Below are 18,758 nucleotides of genomic sequence, written 5' to 3' on the forward strand. Positions count from 1 at the left end.
TTTGTAAAATGCAAAAAAAAAAAAAATTAAAAACCCTCATACAATTCTATCTCAATTATAACTTGAAAAATTCTGATGATTATTGCAACTCAACAAACTAAACTTACAAACAGAATCTGAATAATATTAAAAGAGTAGCATTTATACAACAAACTTTCAAACATAGAAAAAATCAAAATTAACAGAAAATTCAAAGATAATTGTTGAAATTCGACAAAGTAATATACATATAAAAAATAGCATTCACAAAACAAACTTTCAAAAAAATAAAAAAGCAAATCAGTCAAAATATAATCCAACAAAAAACATTAAAATCAATAAATGAAAAACTTCTAAAAAGTTATTTGCTACCTTCTTACCTTTTTGATTTGTTGTCTTGAATTTTTTATTCAAATTCAGTACGCAGAAGATTCCAAAAAAAATAAAATCTGCAAATAAAAACAATGCATCTGTCGAAAGAGTTTACCATAAAAAAAAACTTATGATGATTTTTTTGACTTTTCAAATGACTCTTCCGCTTGTAAAAATATAGTGTACAAAATTTGTGATTCATTATCCTATAAATAAACTGTAAAAGTAACTGCTTGGAAGTTTTACATCATTATTTGAATTTATTAAAATCTGTAAAAATTTAATTGACTATTAAAAAAAACAAAACCTTAAACTGCTATATAAAATTGAAATTTAATATTTAAATTAAGTAAAAATAATTAATTTTAATTATAAAGAATTCCGGATTTATTTATTTATTATTATTATTATTACTATTATTATTATTATTATATGATTATTATTATTATTATTATGATTATTATTATTATTATTATTATTATTTTTATTATTATTATTATTATTATTATTATTATTATTATTATTATTATTATTATTATTATTATTATTATTATTATTATTATTATTATATGATTATTATTATAAGGATAGTTATGTTTGTAATTTTAATTTTATTTTTAGATTTTATTTTAATTTTAAATTTGAAATTATTCCTTAAAAATCTCCCCTAATTGAAATGGTTCCTTAAAATTCTCCCCTAATTGAATTTTTTCCTCAAAATTCTCCACTAACCGAGTAACGTGGTGCATTTTATTTTTTAAAATAAATTATAAAATGGCTATATTACGTTAATTTTAAGTAATTTTGTAATCTGTAATAAATAAATATATCTAATTTAACTTAATTACAAATAGATTTGTTTTATTTTTTTAAAAGAATTTTAAAAATAAAAACAGTAATTTATTATTTAATCCAATTACATGTAATTAATAATTTTTAATTATTTGAAAAGTTTGTTATAAATATATATATATAAAGATTATTATTATTATTATTATTATTATTATTATTATTATTATTATTATTATGAGATAACTTCCCACTAAAAATAGGAATCACCCAACCTATTTTTTAGAACTTTATTTTTAAAACTAATTAACTTCTCAATTGAAAATTTAAATATTTAAATAATTATATAAAAGTAATTATTACTAATAATTAAAATGTATATTATTATTTTAATAAAAACGTTTATTATTGTATTATTATTTAAAGAACGTTTATTATTATTTAAAAAATGGAAATAAAAATATGATAGCTTCCCCCCAAAATGGAAGCAGACACACTATTTTTTAGAACTGTTTTAAATTTTTTACGGATTAGTTTTAATAATTACGGTAAAAATCATTTTAAAAATAAAAAATATTTGAACAGTCAACTTAATTTATTTATTTTAACGTAAACACATTTTAAATGATAAATTAAAGCATACAACCGTTTTTAAGGTAAATAATATTTTAAAACAGTTTTTAATTTATGTTTTTTTTAAATATTTTGTTTTTAAATTGTTATTTATTTATTTAATATATCTACAAATTTTGTGGTGCTGACACGTAGACGCTATCACCTCTCCTATTACTCCCCAACATACATAATACAAGGAAATACGTGAATCAACTAGATTTACGAAGTTTAGAAAATCACTTGCCTCAATTTCATTCAAAGACGATTCAAGATTTGAGCATTTCCTTTACGAACAATGTCCAAAGCCACACAATCTAATTCAATCAAGTAATTACAATAAGAATCCAAAATTAACAACACCAAAATCAAACACTTTGAAAAATGGGTCAAAAAAACTCAAAAATCCAATTCTAAAAATGAGCTTTGAATCCAAAAAACTTTACTTGAACTCATTATCCAAGGCATTTGGAACTCATTGGTAGATCTACGTAGTTTTGATGATTGATAAAGAAGGATGAAACGTTTCTGTCAATCTAGTCCAAATATACACTGCCTTGAGTAGTTTACTCGGGGCAATTTCATAAAATAAATAAAAGGCAAGAATGAAGATAAAAATGCAAAAATCAAGGAATGCATAATGATTTAATTATGATACACTCAAAGGAAACAAGCAGAGTTGTAGTTTGACTCCAATAACAATGAAGTAAGGAGATTGCTTTGAAGAAGGAGTCTCACTTGAAGTAGAACTCTAAGCCAAGAGAGTTCGAGTTGATGAGGAGGTTGAGGTGAAGAACAATTCTTTGAAGAGTTGTACTTAAATAGAAGCGAAGAAGTCATTCAGAATATTAACACACTCAGAGAAAGAGAAAGGCAATTGGTATATTAACTTCATAGCGCTAGTAAGTATTGAAGAAACACATTGAAGAACCAAGTCCTTTTATAGATAGTATTATGTATTAGGAGTTTTTCGGGAATGCTAGACAAAAGTTGATGTACCAAATTATTATGTGATTTTTATGGAAGAGGAGGAACACGGTGTTGCATGGAGGATCTTATTCTAGAGATAAAGTTATTGGGGATATTAATTATATTGTTCACAATCTGATTAGATTAAAGTTTGATTATATAACAGTCCCCAACTCTTGGCTTCACACTCCTTAATGGTTACAGGCCAAGGTTTTACTATAAAGTGGTTAAATGGTTTCCCCCACCCTGTGGTTTGTGGAAATGCAATATTGATGGGGCCTCTAGAGGTAATCCAGGACATAGTGCAGAAACATTTTGTGTTAAAAACTGTGAAGGATATCTACACTACATCAATCCATAGTAGTTGATTATTCATACACAATTATTTTAAACCTTGCAGTAGCACAACATTTTCGATAATCTTGACTTAGGAGGGTTCAATCCATTAAAGAAGATATTTAAGAAATTGAAGCTACTGTTGAAGGTTTCAAAGTTACCTCTTCTGGTTCCTGAAGTGGAGATACTTCACAAAACAAGAATTATTTAATATTTTTATAAAAGGTGTACCCCTTAGTTTTAGTGAGTTATAAATTGAATTATGAGTATAATCTTCAAATTGAGGCAACTCGAAGACTTGTAAACACATATTTTGGGGAGGTTTTTGTGTTGTTAGGAATATTAGAGTTTATAATTCCTTAGATTACATAAGTTTGTAATCTTTTATTGATAGACGACTCACCGACTTAGTGAAGTTTGGGAGTCAATCTTGTAGAAGTATACTCATGATTTTTAAACCTTTTTGAGTCAGGTGTTTCCACATAAAATTAGTATGTTCCTTACTTGCTGCTTTGTTGAAACAATTAAAAGCAACATGTTTCACTCACACAATGATTTTAATTAATTAACTAAAATGTAGATCGTGTAGAATATCACAAATCATAATAATTTAGAATTTCTTTTAAGATATTGTTACTTCAAGAGCAAATTGATGCATGCATAGTAATATAGAGAATTTGTTTTTTTCTCTCGAGCATGGTCACGACCTTTACCATGCTAAGCTTGGTGGAAGTTCATCTCATTTACTTCAGGGAATGGAATAGAATCACTAGGTCGGCTTTCATGATTTTTCATTAACAATTTATTACTTTGTTCAGCCACAAAAAGTTGTGAAATCAGCTATATCTCGATATTACTATTGCAAGAGCACATTCAAGGCATGAGAAGTGATAAAAGTTTTCTTCAACATATTACCATCAGTTATAGTTTCACCATATAATCTCAACAGTGAAATATTTTCAAACATTAAAGAATTATACTCATAGAAAGATTTAAAATCATGCAACCTTAAATTTATCCAATTGAAACGTTCTTGTGGAAGAACGGTCATCTTCACATGGTCATATTTATCTTTCAAATTAATCCACATCATAAGGGAACCTTAGATATTCTAATTTCAATTCCTCATTAAGGTGTGAAGGAATATCATTGTCTCACAAAATCTTGGTTTAATACTTGAGTTTAATCTTTGATGGTGTATGTCAGACTTATCGCATCAAACACTCAAAGTAGACCGAGTTTACCCAATATATCTAGTCTAGAATAATAAATTGGAAAAATCACCTCATATACACATTTAAGAGTCAATATTACAGGTTTTAAATCTACTTTTAAAAAATTCTTGCTTATAACAGTTTAATTACGGGTTATAACATATCACTAATTATTTAAAAATTAATTAAATTTTACTTTATTAAATAAGTTATTTTTTATAATTTTATATTATTATTAAATTATTTAAATAAAGAATACCCCATAATTATCTCTTACACAATTATAGGGATTTACATTGATTATTGTTCATTTTTTACAGTTACAAGTCACACCCACCCCATCTAAATCTCTCACCCCACGTCAATTTCACGTTAGAAAAAACAGAAATTCATCTTTCATCTCTTTCATCCATACTCCATTGAAGCCGGTTTTTCAATATCTAAAAACTGATTAGGAGAAATATATTCTCCATACAATCAAAACAAAAGGGCAGATCTCTAAGTTGTAATTTTCAAAAAAATTAGTATTTTGGAGAAACCCCGTTTGATAATTGTATTGAAAGAAAGTTTATTTTACCCTTTTCATGGAGATGAATCAGAGGTGTTTTGAGGTTGATCCTTTCTGGGTTTTGCTGGTTTGAGTTCTTACTACGCGAGGAATGGTAAAAAATCGAATCTTTATTGATTTTGCTAATGTTTTTGGGAGATTTATGGCCATGTGTAGTGTAGATTGGAGTTTATTATAGGAGGTAAAGATATTCTTGAAACCTTATATTGTTTGGACGCTTGGAAAGTACTGCTGAGTGTGTGTTGTCCTCCAAAAGTTAATTGGGTTTTTTACTACATGGGATATGGTTAAATCAATTTAGTAGATTTTTTTTGTTAAAATTGTTATATTATGCATATTATTGGTATGAAAGCTGACTTAATATACGATTTATGAATATGGTATGAATTTTGTCTAATGTTGGAATGAATTGGTATAAAATTTGGTATAAAAATGATATGATGTATTACTTATATTTGGTGTGAGACTTGTTTAAATCCGGTATGAAGTTGGTACACAGTTTAGAGGAAATCTATTTTTTTTTTCAAATTATTCTCATTCTGTCTACTAAACTGGCATGAAACATGAATAATATTGGTATGAAAGCTGACTTAATATACGATTTATGAATATGGTATGAAATGTGTTTTAACATTGGTTTGAAATTGATTTATTGTTGGTATGAAAGCTGACTTAAGTTGTGTATTATTTTTATCAGAAAATGGTGTGATATCAGTGGTCTAATTATGTGAATTGATTGTAGTTTGTTAAATCATCCATTTTTTTGTGTGTATAAATTATGACTAATGTTGGTATGAAATTGATTTTTTCTTTTTTTCTTTTTATAATAAGAAGGTTTATTTTTCAATTTCTCCAATGCGGAAAAACAAAGAATGATGATGGCGCGATCAGTGAGAGTGAAGTAACTGGGACTGTTGCTAGCAAATTTGATGGATCCCGCATAGCAAAAGAACATGCTCCAGATACCAGCAATTATCCTACACCAAGACTACGAAGATCAAATTTGAGATAGTTGATTGCAGCTTAGACTCTTTAGTATTTCATGTCTTTTTTACTTTTGAACGATATATATTTGTTTTTTATACAGTTTTAAGTACTGAATGATATAGAATATGCACTGTTTTCTTCAAGTCAGTTATCAACTACATATGAATTACAGATTGACTCTCATAATTTCAGGATACTAGTTATATACAGATTGCATAACAATTGGATACAAATTTCTGGATACATAACAATTGGATACATAAACAGTTTAGTTTTGATATTTAGTTGGAGATCAAAATGAACACCATACAATTGGTATCCAAACTGTATATAGTTGACATCCAATTATTCATACCAACATTTATTCAACCTGGAGGATCTCATCTACCACCATGTTTAATTAATATAGATAAGCAGTTGTCCATCACAACAAAATCAAGATTTTTCAAACCCAAAAAAAACTTGATTTACTCGTCAGTGACAACAATTCTGGAAAAAAAAAAGAAGGAAGAGAGAGTAACATAGAAGAAAATGGATAAAACCATATTTTTTTAATTAATTTTAACAAATTAGAGTGAATTAAGGAAACTAATTATTCCTAATTAGTTTGAATCTCCTAAATTTATGCTAATTAATAATTATCATCAATCAATTCAAATTTTATTAATACACCTATTTCCGGTTTTTTTCTTTTTTTTCTTCAAAATAGATTTATTTTCCTTTTTTATTTTTTTATTTTTTTTTCAAAATCGATTTTTAATCCTTTTTATTTTTTTCAAAATAGATTTTTACAATTAATAAAAAAATCTTTTTTTATTTAATAAAATGTTATAACATGAAATTTTTTATTGTTACAACTTGAAAGTTTTATTCTACTGCTATAACTTGAAAATATTAGTCTAATAAATGTCATCTCAAATTCCAAATCCAAACGTTGTTGCTCGGGAGACCACCGTTACTACTTCCTCTAACTATATTCCTTTGATAATGTTAGATATGCACTCAAGATGACAGTCTCCTTACCAAAAATAAAATAAAAAAATGACAGAGTGTCGAATTGATAATGCGTTGACTCCATCAATAGACATTTTTAAAGATGCTTAAGAGCTTATTTCTGTACTTACCTTATTGAAAACTCAACATGGTTCGAAGTGGCCAGTGAATGAACAAAATAAACTAAGATTTGAAAACGTTATTTTGAATGGTATGAAAGTTGAGATTCAACCTAAAAAAGTAATTGTTGGAAACTATTACTTGTAGCTTAATTACCAATTATAGATAATTTAGAAACTGAACCTCATTTGGAAGGGAAAATTTTCATGCTATGGAGTCTCAAAGGCTGTAAAATCAAAGAGAGAATATGTCTTCAAGCTTCATGATTTTTGACATAGAAGCAATCTTCTAAAACCGGAATAACTAAAGGATGTTTTCATTCCAACATCTCCATTCACTCCCTACCTGTTGTTACAAATGATGCACTTAACCAAAAGTCATCTTATGACAAGCCTACAACTTATAATCATGAGCACAGCTTCATAAAAGAGCTTCTATGATTTTAACATCCTATACAATTGCAACACACATAAACACATCATCTGTAATATTGTACAAACACCTTGAACAAAGTTACACATTAAAAAACTAATGGCACATCATGTATTTGAAATCACAACGACCATGAGGCAGAAATGCCCAGATCATACTTCTTTTCTAGCAGAACACCAGGAGCATCTCCAGAACCCACATTCAGAAAGACAAAGGAGGGAAATCATCTTCATCTTTTAGATGGTATGATGACTTGAGGGTAACCCTGAATGTGTAAAAGCAAGCTTAGGAGTTTTGTGATTGAATACTGTAGGAGTTACTACTAATCAAAGTCGCTCATACCTATCAAGTTCCTTACTAAAAACAGAATTTGACCTCTGAAATGCTGGTATTGGAGATACAGGGCTGGACTGTTGAGTAGGAGAAGAAACAGCTCTTTGTTGCCTACTCCTTTCGGAAATGCTTGTTCCCAAAGGCAGCACGCCAACAGAACCAAATTCAACCATTCCCTCGGTCGGTAAAACCATACCTGTCATGCTATGGTGTCCCCTCCTATGAGGAGATGATAAAGGGTGGACATTACTTTGATCAGCAGAAGATTCAGATTGCAGCTGCTCATGGAAACTTCTCTCAAATGTGTGCATCTCCGTGAAAGTTGCCCGGCCATTAGTTCTGGGAGAGCTCAATCCTGCCTGATGTCTACCCTTCACTATTGATGGCCTATAACCATGTGGAGGACGATTCTGCAAAAATTAAGCCATAAAGAACTTACCAAACAAGGAAGATATTTTAGCTCACAACAGAAAGAAATGTATGCATGGACTGACACCCACATGTGCAATGACTATTGCATGTCAGCCCCATACATTTAAAATGCCAATAAACAACAGGTTGAACATGAGTATACCAAATTCGGGAAGTATGTCCCAGTTCCCCGCTGCTTTGGCATCTCTTCCAAGGCAGCATAAGGCATACTATGCATTAACATTGGATTTATGGGGTAAAATGCTTGACTTGGGATAACACCATTTGTACTCCCATGAGAAAACCCATTTGTTTTCATATATGACGGCTGCTGAGCAGCTTCCCATGAGTACTTCATGTGATATGGAGATAGTGGTGCTTGAGGTACAGGCAGAGCAGGAATATTCAAGGCATATTCATAAAACCAGTGCCCATACTGCAAATACTTGAGGTAATTATCATAGTCCCCACTTAGATCAGATAAAGCTTTCGAAGAAAGTTCAGCACCACTTGTTGATGCCAAATCCCAGTTCAAATGATCACCTCCAGAGTTTGGAATAGAAGAGATAGCTTCCTTAACATCCAAAACAGTCTGCTTCAAACCATGGACAGTAAAATTCTTTCCCTCATTAGTAGGCGGCGATGACCCAGATGAAACATTCTTCTCAGAGTTGCCAAACTGTTTCATATGGGAAATCTCATTTTTCATCTCCCTATTGTACACATGGGAGTCAGCAAAAAATAGATGAGGTGCATGATGAGGCATACCCCGAGTTAATTGGCACTTTTTGCTACTTGAATCACCAAATTCAGGCATATCTGTAGATATTGAAAGGCCATTCTCAATGGAGCTAGCAAGATCTACTGCATCACCAAAAAGACGGTAACCCAACGGGCTTCCCTTTCCATGCCTCTCTGCCATCAACGGCAGCATAGATTGATGTGCCTCTGTAGTGCCTTTCTGATGTCCATCTTCTCTGCAAGAAGATCCATCAGGATTGAGCTTACAAATTCCATGTGTTCCACCATCACTGGCAAAACTTAATTCAGATTTTCCCTGCTCTATTTGTGATGGATCAAAATTTGGAGCAGGAGAGGCAAGACAGAAGTCATTGCTCGGATCTTGAACATCAGGCCTCTCTCCACTATCATGCCGATCCATAGTATTAGGGAAAAACCTATAAAGTTCCTCCACAATATTATCTTCGGATTGTAAAAGAATGCTTCCCAGCTTTCTAGCCCCATAATTGATGGCACTTCGTATCCGGTAGAAATTCCCTGCATAGCAGATAGACATGACAGAGCATATCACTCAATGGACAAGGAAAACAAGGTCTTGGATGACTTACTGGTTCAATGTCCAAATTCGCTTCCACAACCAAACCTATCCTTTTCTCTGATCTAGTTGTTGAAATGTCATAATCAGGAAATACTAGGAATTATCTGATTATAGTTTTTCATTCTCAATTGGCAAAAAGAATAATCTGAACCCACTGGGTATAATCTGGTTTGACTATGATGCAAAACCACATTATGTGTGCAAAAAGTCTGATTAAATTAAACCTAATTTGAATCCTTTTAACCCTGCCCCGACAACTATGAAATACCACATGTCCAATGGTTTATGATACCAACATAAAATACACTGATTATCAAGAGCATTATATGGTAGTATCAAAGAGGATAGAGAATTAAGTTTAGGAGACATTATACCTTTACTGACACTTCGACCAAGATTATTACTTTCCTTTAGAGGATCAATTATGTTAAGATACTTGTGCTGAATTTTCCGGGAATTTAAATCACCGCCTTTAGAAGGCACTGAAAACCTTTCAAGACAATATCTAATGAAATCATTGCTGAGCAGTACATCACCACCATCATTTTCAGGCACCTCAACTGCATGATAGGAAACAAAATCATTGGAACCAAACAAAAGGTGACAGGATCAGGACAAACTGCAGCCAGAACATGTTTCTTACCAACATATTCCGGTAAAGAGGATATGCGAACAGGCCCAGTTAGACTAACATAATAGTTATCCCAATCGAACTTGCCGAAGTAGTCCAAAAATTTATATAGAACCTAGAATTCACCATATCAGTCATTAGGCTCACCAATATCAAATTGAAACCTGAAATATCATCAGTTATGCCAGGAGAACTCACGGCTAAGGGACCATCTAGTGTTGTATGAAAAAAATGAAAGATGTACAGAACCAAAGTTTCTAAGGCATAAGTAGAAAACAAGCCGTGATGAGCACCAAGAAGACGGCTTTCATAATAGCACCAAGTTTTTATCAAGATAATGCTGCGCTTAAATAGATGATCTTTTCCAATGAGGCGATCAACCTGTAAAGTAAACAGAACCCAAAAAGTGAATAAGTTCGCTTCCAATGTCACAAACAAAATGATCAAAGACATTTACAAAAACAAAAGTTGATCCAGAGTAATCTCATTCTCCTCTTTCTCATTCCAACCCCAGCCACCACCCCTGACGCCTTCCTGAAGGATGATCAAGAAAAGAACAAAGCTTTGGGCTATCAGAACATCAACATCTTTTCAATTCCAGTAGTCATGGTTTCATCAATTTATAATCATTTTAAACCTTGAAATAGTTTGTTTAAATTGAGCTCCCAAGATTTGACTATGGCAATGCTAGAGGTAGGGCAAAACTGGCTACTGTTGAAGGAGACGCTCATTAGCTATTTTGCTCGGACTCTTCAACAATGTCAACGGGTGTGTGTCGGATTCACCAAAAGTAGTGTATTTTTGGAGAATCCGACACAGGTGCAGCATCAAAAGTGAAGAGTCTGCCCAACTAAGCTCATTTGACAGAGATGAAAGTCGTACTTCCATAAACTCTAAAACGAAGAGGGGGATAGAGACATCATGCTGGGGGAGATAAAGCACTCAAAGAGGCGTCATGATTTTGGGTATTGTATGTGTATAAAAGTAGATGAGGTTAAAGGTGTTATTAGTAGGATGCGCAGGGGAAGAGCGACCAGGCCAGATGAGATACCAATGTATCTAGTATTCAGAGTTTGACGTGGCTATTGAGAACTAATGAAATCAGATGGTTCTATTTCTCAATCTTTCTGACTTGCTCCTACGAAACAATGATGGGTTTTTGGGGTTAGCTCACCGTTGCAGGATCGCGACCATATATTATGATATGAATATACCACATCAATTTGTTATGTATGGATGATGTATGGAGTGGTTAACTACATTATTTAATAAAGTTTTTAAGATGGCAAAAATGTCGAAGGAGTGGAAGTGGATTACAATGATTCCGTTGTACAAGAACAAGGGTGACATTCATAGTTGCAACAACTATAGGGGTATAAACCTACTAAGTCACACTATAAAAGTTTGGGAGAGGGTGGTGGAGTTGAGGATGAGGAGGGGTGTGTCTATTTTCTAGAAACATTAGGTAAGAACACTGGAAGAGACTCGGAGCATTTTTCAGTTGTGATGAGGTTGCAATAAGGATCAACTCTTAGCTCCTTTTTGCTTGCTTTGGTGATAGATCAATTGACACGAAATATTTAAGGTGAGGTGCCATGGTGTATGTTATTTATAAATGACATAGTGCTGATGATGAGACCTGTGGTGGAGTTTACGCTAAATTGGTGTTTGGAGACAGAGCCTGGAGTCTAAAGGTTTCAGGTTGAGTACGACCAAAATAGAATATTTTGAATGCAAGTTGATGTTGACGTGGAAGTAAGTCTTGATTCACATGGCATCCAAACTTCAAGTATCTTGGGTCTATTATCCAATTAAATGGGAAATTTGACGATGATATCACACATCGTATTTGTGCATGGTGGATCAAATAGAGGTTCGCATCTAGAGTATTATGTGATAAGAAGGTGCCACCAAAACTTAAATGGAAGTTCTAAAAAGTGGTGGTTAGACCAACTATGTTGTATGGGATGGAGTGTTGGTCAATCAAGTACTCTCACGTACAGAAGATGAGGATGTTGCGGTGGATGTGAGGGCCTACTAGGGGCGAAAAGATTAGAAATGAATAGGAGTGACATCAATGGAGAACAAGCTACGGGAAAGTGGTTGAGGTGGTTCGTACATATGAAGAAGAAATGCACGGATGCCCTAGTGCGGAGGTGTGAAAGGTTGGCTATGGATGGTTTTAGGAGAGGTAGAGGTAGGACGAAGAAGCAATATGAAATAACACAGTTGTAGCTTACTGAGGAAATAACATTAGATAGAAGGTTGTGGAAGACACGGATTGAGGTCGAAGGTAGTAGAGTGTTGTCTTGCTTGTCCTTCCTTATTAGTAGTCGTAGTATTTCTCCTATAGTGATTGTCCCTAGATTTCAGGTATTATCTACCATCTCTCACACTATTTGTTGTACCTATGATGAGTTGGTGTTTTAGCGACTCAATTCGTTTATCTTCCAAATGAAAATGATGTTCTCAATGTCATTCTATGCCTTTTTTAAATGTTTCCTTACGCTTCAGATCATGGAGTCTGTGCATCGACGATCAACAACAGAAAAGACCACTCAGCGTATCGCTGAAGTGTTTTGACAAAGACAAAATGCGTCGCCTGAAATTATAGTTGCCTGAAGGAAAAATCAATTGCACAAGACAAAACAGCGAGGTGAAAACCCAAGTCAGCGTATCGGCGAACGGTTTGGCTAGTCCAATCAAGATCGCCAAAATGGCTCCGAGGACAAATTTATGAATACTTTCTCTGAAGTATAAATACAATTGAAGGACAGAGAATGAGTACTTTTGCACTTTCTGAATTCTAAGAACATTCTCTGCAAACCCTTGGTAATTGAAAAAACTGTACTTGGGATTGGTGGAACATTCTTGTGATTCAATACGTTTGGCAAGAAGTACAGTGAGCACTCACACACGTGAAAAGGTCGAACAGAGTAGCACAAGTGTATAGGATGACTTTGGCTGGAACCATTTATTGCCTGAGGATGGAACACAACTACAGAATTTTAGACATATCATACGAGATGTGCATGGAAGAGGATCCCAACAAGACAGATTAGGTAGTAGATTACAACAACTCAATGAATATCCCTTGTATTGATGTAATAGGTGCGTAGGGATAGTTATTAGTATGTGATGCTTAGCAGAATTTGGGGCTTCATGTCCTAGCATGCTGTTTTGATGTTTTGTAATGTTCACTTGGTAAATCAAATATTTACTTACCAAAAGAAAGTCCACAACCAGTGACATAGGAAAGAACTGATATAATTTTAATAACATATTAAATCAACTAATTAACTCTGAAAATGCAACTATTCAGCCCCATATTTTTCAAGAGTGCAAAAACTATCTTTTAGTACTTGTATGTTGTACATTTAGCAGAACAAGACAGGCAAAAAGACAACATGCCCAGAGTAACAGTTTACAACACAATCAATGCATATAGAGTGTATTGTTCAACAGTTCAACAACCACCTTCTAATATTTAAAAGAGAAATAAGTTTCAGAAAAGATTACACCTACCTGCTCAAGAAAGCCGAGAGTACAAAGGCCACCTATTTGGTTTAAGGAAATATCAACAACTATGTTCTGCACAATGCATTTTACAAGCTTAACCTGCCATATGAGAGTAAAATGTCAGGGGTCACAGCTTTAGTATTAACAATAATACACTAAAGATATGAATTTGCTAGGAACAGGAGAATAAAGTTGGTGAGATGCATGTGTTTTTTTTTTTTTTTTGAGAAAAGGGTAACTTTGTATTCATAGAAAAAATTCATCATCCAAGAAATGATGAATTGGAAACTTACATCCCATAGTGTGATGGGCCCACCCCATACAGTTTATCAGATTACAAGTTTCCTAAGAACTCTACTACTTCTACCACCTCCCCCACCAAATCTTGTTTACACCAAAAAAATAGAAGACTAATACAGTTTGTTTTAATCCTCTGACAAGTAATTTTCTGTCCTTCAAAGCACCTAGTGTTTCTTTCATTCCAGATGGACCACCAGATACATGATGCATCTGTAACATGAAGGGAATATGCAGGACATGATACTACACAGCAAATTTGCAGTAGAGCTTTGGGCATTGATATACTACCTTTTTTTTATAACTTGGTAATCCTCTGAAAGAGTGGCGGATGATGTGGCTAGTTGGAGGGTAGAGAAATGGAGTCCGGGAAAGATACAAAAGGCAATCCTCTTTGCATGGTTCAAACAATTTAGGGAAAAAGGATCAGCCAAGAACTTAGGAGTGGAGAGACCAGTGTAGAAAGTCAACATAGTTCTTTTATTCCATTTGTACTTTTGGTTTGAAGATCCCTTTTATATACCTAGTTGGTTGTACTTCAAAAACTTAAGAGGTATTCATGTCTAAACGTGACATAGTCTTGGTGCTCTTCATAAAAAAGATCTTGATTTACCCCACCACCAAATATGATGTTAGCTAAATTAGTAAAGGTAGCAATTTAATGTTTCCAGTGTATTATGTGAAAAAGCAAAGGAGAGAGCGATCAAAGGATAGAAAAAGAAAAGAAAAGGAAAGGCAAAAATTATAAACCTAATGCAAGCACAGGAAATACAGCTCACATGATGACAAGTTATATCATGGAAATAAACATGGAAATCAAAGTTGAACTTGATGATTATGACAATTCAGATACTTCACTAAATCAATCATTGATACAAACAACTAAAGTTCAGTTAACCTTGTTAAAGTATGTCACCATCTCATGTAAAAGCTTCAATTGTTAGAGAGCACACTTAAATTTACATAATTGTGTGTTCAACACGCTCCCTCATGTGCATTCATGTGTGGGCCTGATTCTTTTTTCAGGGGCCAAGCATATGAAATTTCGTTTTAATAATGGATGGTGGTGAAACTCAAACCAAAGACCCCTGCCGGTTCTAATACCATGTTTAAGTATGCGACCATCTCATCCCGCGGTTAGAAAGAGCACGCTTTAATTTACTAATGATGTATCAACAAACCTTATTTAATTCACAACTGACAACAACAGCCAACCTAGATTTTCCAACTTTTTCAGTAAGAACATAATAGAAATAAAATCATTTTTGAGCAGCACAATCAAAGAATTAGGCCTCTAGCAATCAAAGCCGAACGCTTGAGATTGCACGCGCCAACTAAAAGGTTTACTAATTTCCCAGAACAGGACTTTCAAAATTTCAACATTTAAGTACCAAGAACAAACCTTATCTTTCCTTAAAAAGGGGGACACACCTCAAAATAAGATATTTTTCATAAGTAAAAGCTTAGAAAGTAAACCAACAACATCAAACATAAAGACCAGATACCAGTCTTGCAAGATGCTTTGTGCCTGATAACACACCATCACATAAAATGGGACGGAGCTAGCATAACATATTGAACAGTACAACTAAAATAAATTTAGCACCTCAGCACGAATCAACTGAACATCTTTTACAGCGAATTCTGTATCCTTATTTCGATCTTCTGCTTCAAGTGTAGACACCATATCATCAGCAAAAGCATCCTCAAAATCTTTTCCAACAAATGCGGTCAAATCAATATCTCCATCAGGAAGATAGGTCTTTAATGGGACAGAACCGTAAGGGAATACCTGAAATTGGTTCCAATAAAACATTTCATTTAAGATTTGGACTCAAAGCACAAAATTAACATTGACTGCAAATATAGAATATGAAAACATTAAAATTGTAGAAATACCTATCTGCAATCTTTGCATTTGGAAAAAAAAACTCTAAACCAAAAACAAATTTGTCTTGAACTATCCTGTCTCCAACTGAGTAAAGGAAATGATTTATCATAAAATGTGTCAAAAGAGATTTACTGTTCTTTTATTTTATTTTATTTTTAAAAAAAAAGAGATTTACTGTTCTTTCACCAGTTTCCCTAGCCCTAGCTGTCCTCTTCCCTCCACAGAAGTTGCTCCTCTTAAACCTGAACTAATATTATACTTCATGGAGACCAACTCTAAATAGACAAGCCACCATGTCACCATACCTCTAATTAACCATGCTATCATCAGCCATCAAAAGATATAGATAAATGGGCCTACATTAATAACAAATTCGAAATGAAAGCAGTCACCAAACATGGTTAGAACAATGTTCATACTGCCTCACTATCTTCTTTTCGTTGACAAGTTGTGTATCTTCTCATCTAGGATTAGTCTGGAGGATTTCTAGTCTAATGAAACTTTCTTAATCATAGCAGTGCATTTGAAAGGAAGTTTTGCTATGGATAAACAATTTGGACACCTGAACCATGGATCTAACACCATGCATGCACCAGCATAACCATAATTCAAGATGCATCAAATTAAAATTGTAGAAATATGAAGACCTGTCAAACCTTTGCATTTGAAAAAAGATAAAGAAAAACTCCAAATAAAAAAATATGTCCCACTACCTCTAATTAACCATGGTACATCACCCAACAAAAGATATAGATAAATACGTCTTCACTAATAACATATCCGAAATGGAAGCAAGTCACCTAACACGGTTAGAATATTATAGTTCATACTACCTAGCTATCTTCTTTTTGTTAATATTGCCTAGCTATCTTCTATGTAGCTCGGACTCTCCAAAGTTGATGCCGCACCCATGTCGGATCCTCAAAAAATGCACTACTTTTTGAGGATCAGACATGCACCCATTGCCATTTTTAAAGATTCCAAGCAACATAGGCTATCTTGTCATATAGAGGGCTAGTCCAGCGGCTTTTTAGTCTAATTTTACTTTCTTAATTATAGTAGCGCATTTGAAAGGATGTTTTTTTCAAGGATAAGCAATTTGGACACCTGAACCATGGATCTAGCACCATGCATGCACCAGTGTAACCATGATTCATAGATGTACTATCAAATTGAAACTATAACCTCATCAAATGATCCAATAGCAATTTTTGAATGCTAAATTTAGCAATTTAAATCATTATCCTCATGTTGTACCATTAACAAGCATTTTCTGACTTTAAATACAAACCAAACCTTCAGAAAAATGTGATGTTAACCATCTTATCTTAACAACATCACCATTTTATACCTCAAAATATTCCATCTGAATTAAGAAAAAACTGTGACCTAAATAATACCCTAGGGCTTCAGTTCAATGATAATACACTAGTACATGATGTAAAATTTAGGTGCACGTTCCTCCCATGGACCAAAAGTCGAGTAGTATGTAAGTGGAGAAGGGTAGAAGGACAGACCCATTATTCATCAAGTTCCAAACCGTGCTTCAGTTGGAATTTCTCAATGGTTTGTTGTATGACTAATTGCAACCTTATTCCCATTCCATAAATTGAAGTGATCTACCTATTAGAGGTAGTATTGTCATATAACTCTCCTTCTCCTGTTGATCTTTCAAGCCCCACCCCCTTCTCGTTAATACTTGACTTCACACCACCATTATTCTGCTCCTATGCTCAATAAGATATAGCAACGGCATCAACAATCAACAAGTAAGCAAAACCATGCCCTAAACATGATCATAATACACTGAGTCAATAAATATAAAGCCTGTTTGGCCAAGCGTTTTTAGGTCAGAAGCACTTTTTTTTTCCAATTAATAACATATTTGAAATGGAAACAAATCACTACGGTTAGAATATTATTGTTCATACTGCCTAGCTATCTTCTTTTTGTTGAGAAGTTGTGTATCTTGTAATCTAGGTTTAGTCCAAAGGCTTTCTACTCTAATTTTACTTTCTTAATTATAGTAGTGCATTTGAAAGGAAGTTTTATTATGGATAGATAATTTAGACACCTGAACCATGGATCTAGCACCATTTGAACCACGATTCACAGATGCACCTGCACATTAAAATTGTGACCTCATCAAGTGATTCAATAGCGATTTTGGAATGCTAAATTTAGCAATTTAAATCATTATCCTCATGTTTTACCATTTACAAACATCTTTTGGCTTTAACTACAAATCAAACCTTCAGAGAGATGTTACCCATCTTCTCTAAACAACTTTACCATTTTATACCTTAAATATTCCATCCAAATTGACTAAAAAAATAAATATATATATATATATATATATATTCCATCTAAATTAAGAAATGTGTAATCTAAATAATGCCCTAGGGCATTGGTTCAATGATCATAGCCTAGTGTATGATGTGAAAGTTAGGTGCACATTCCCTTCCATGGACAAAAAGTGCAGTATGTAAGTGGAGAAGGGTACAAGGACAGACCCATTATTCACCAAGTTCCAAACCATGCCTTGATGGTTTGTTCTATGGAAAAATTGCAACCTTGTTCCCATTCCATAAATTGAAGTGATCTACCTATTAGGTATCTCTGGCATATAAATCTCCTTCTCCTCTTGATATCTACACCCACTGCCCCGCCCTTTTTGTTAATACTTTGACTTCACTCCACCGTTATTCTGCTCCTATGTTCAATAAATTATAGCAACAGCATGGACAATCAACAAGTAAGTTTCTATGTAAGCAAAACTATGCCCTAAACCTGATCATAAATACACCGAGTCAATAAATATACCACTTAATGGATGAGCTGCACTGATCAAAATTATCACTTACATAAACTAGAATTCAAACCAAACATTGTTTTCCTTTGATTGATAAAGATCAACCAAACAACTAAATTTCAACTCTCTCTCAACATAATATAAATGCTGCACT

At 33.2% G+C, this 18,758-nt stretch overlaps 2 protein-coding genes across 3 annotated transcripts in view; both read right to left on the bottom strand.

Moving 5' to 3' along the window:
• The window catches only part of LOC125833069 (uncharacterized), a 1,066,246-nt gene that overhangs the window by 945,958 nt on the left and 101,530 nt on the right, over window positions 1–18,758 (bottom strand). The window lies entirely within an intron of this gene.
• On the bottom strand, window positions 7,359–18,065 carry LOC125833084 (uncharacterized). The gene is made up of 12 exons (XM_049512235.1): window positions 18,062–18,065; window positions 17,867–17,913; window positions 17,416–17,519; window positions 15,968–16,034; window positions 15,508–15,693; window positions 13,611–13,703; window positions 10,284–10,466; window positions 10,098–10,200; window positions 9,829–10,014; window positions 8,279–9,393; window positions 7,714–8,114; window positions 7,359–7,636 (listed from the first exon to the last, which is right to left on the bottom strand). Exons 1-12 carry the CDS (start codon window positions 18,063–18,065, stop codon window positions 7,573–7,575), a joined length of 2,553 nt encoding a protein of 850 aa, XP_049368192.1. The 3' UTR covers window positions 7,359–7,572.

The sequence above is a fragment of the Solanum verrucosum genome, unplaced genomic scaffold (assembly GCF_900185275.1).
Source record: "Solanum verrucosum unplaced genomic scaffold, falcon-dt-bn FXZP01000041.1, whole genome shotgun sequence".
NCBI lineage: Eukaryota > Viridiplantae > Streptophyta > Magnoliopsida > Solanales > Solanaceae > Solanum > Solanum verrucosum.

Bases quoted from the DNA above. Each gene is read 5' to 3' on its own strand.
- LOC125833084 (XM_049512235.1), bottom strand. The intron at 15,694-15,967 runs GTAAATCTCTTT...AACCAATTTCAG, and splicing joins GGGAAACTGGTGAAAGAACA to GTATTCCCTTACGGTTCTGT. The intron at 8,115-8,278 runs GTATACTCATGT...TAATTTTTGCAG, and splicing joins GGACATACTTCCCGAATTTG to AATCGTCCTCCACATGGTTA.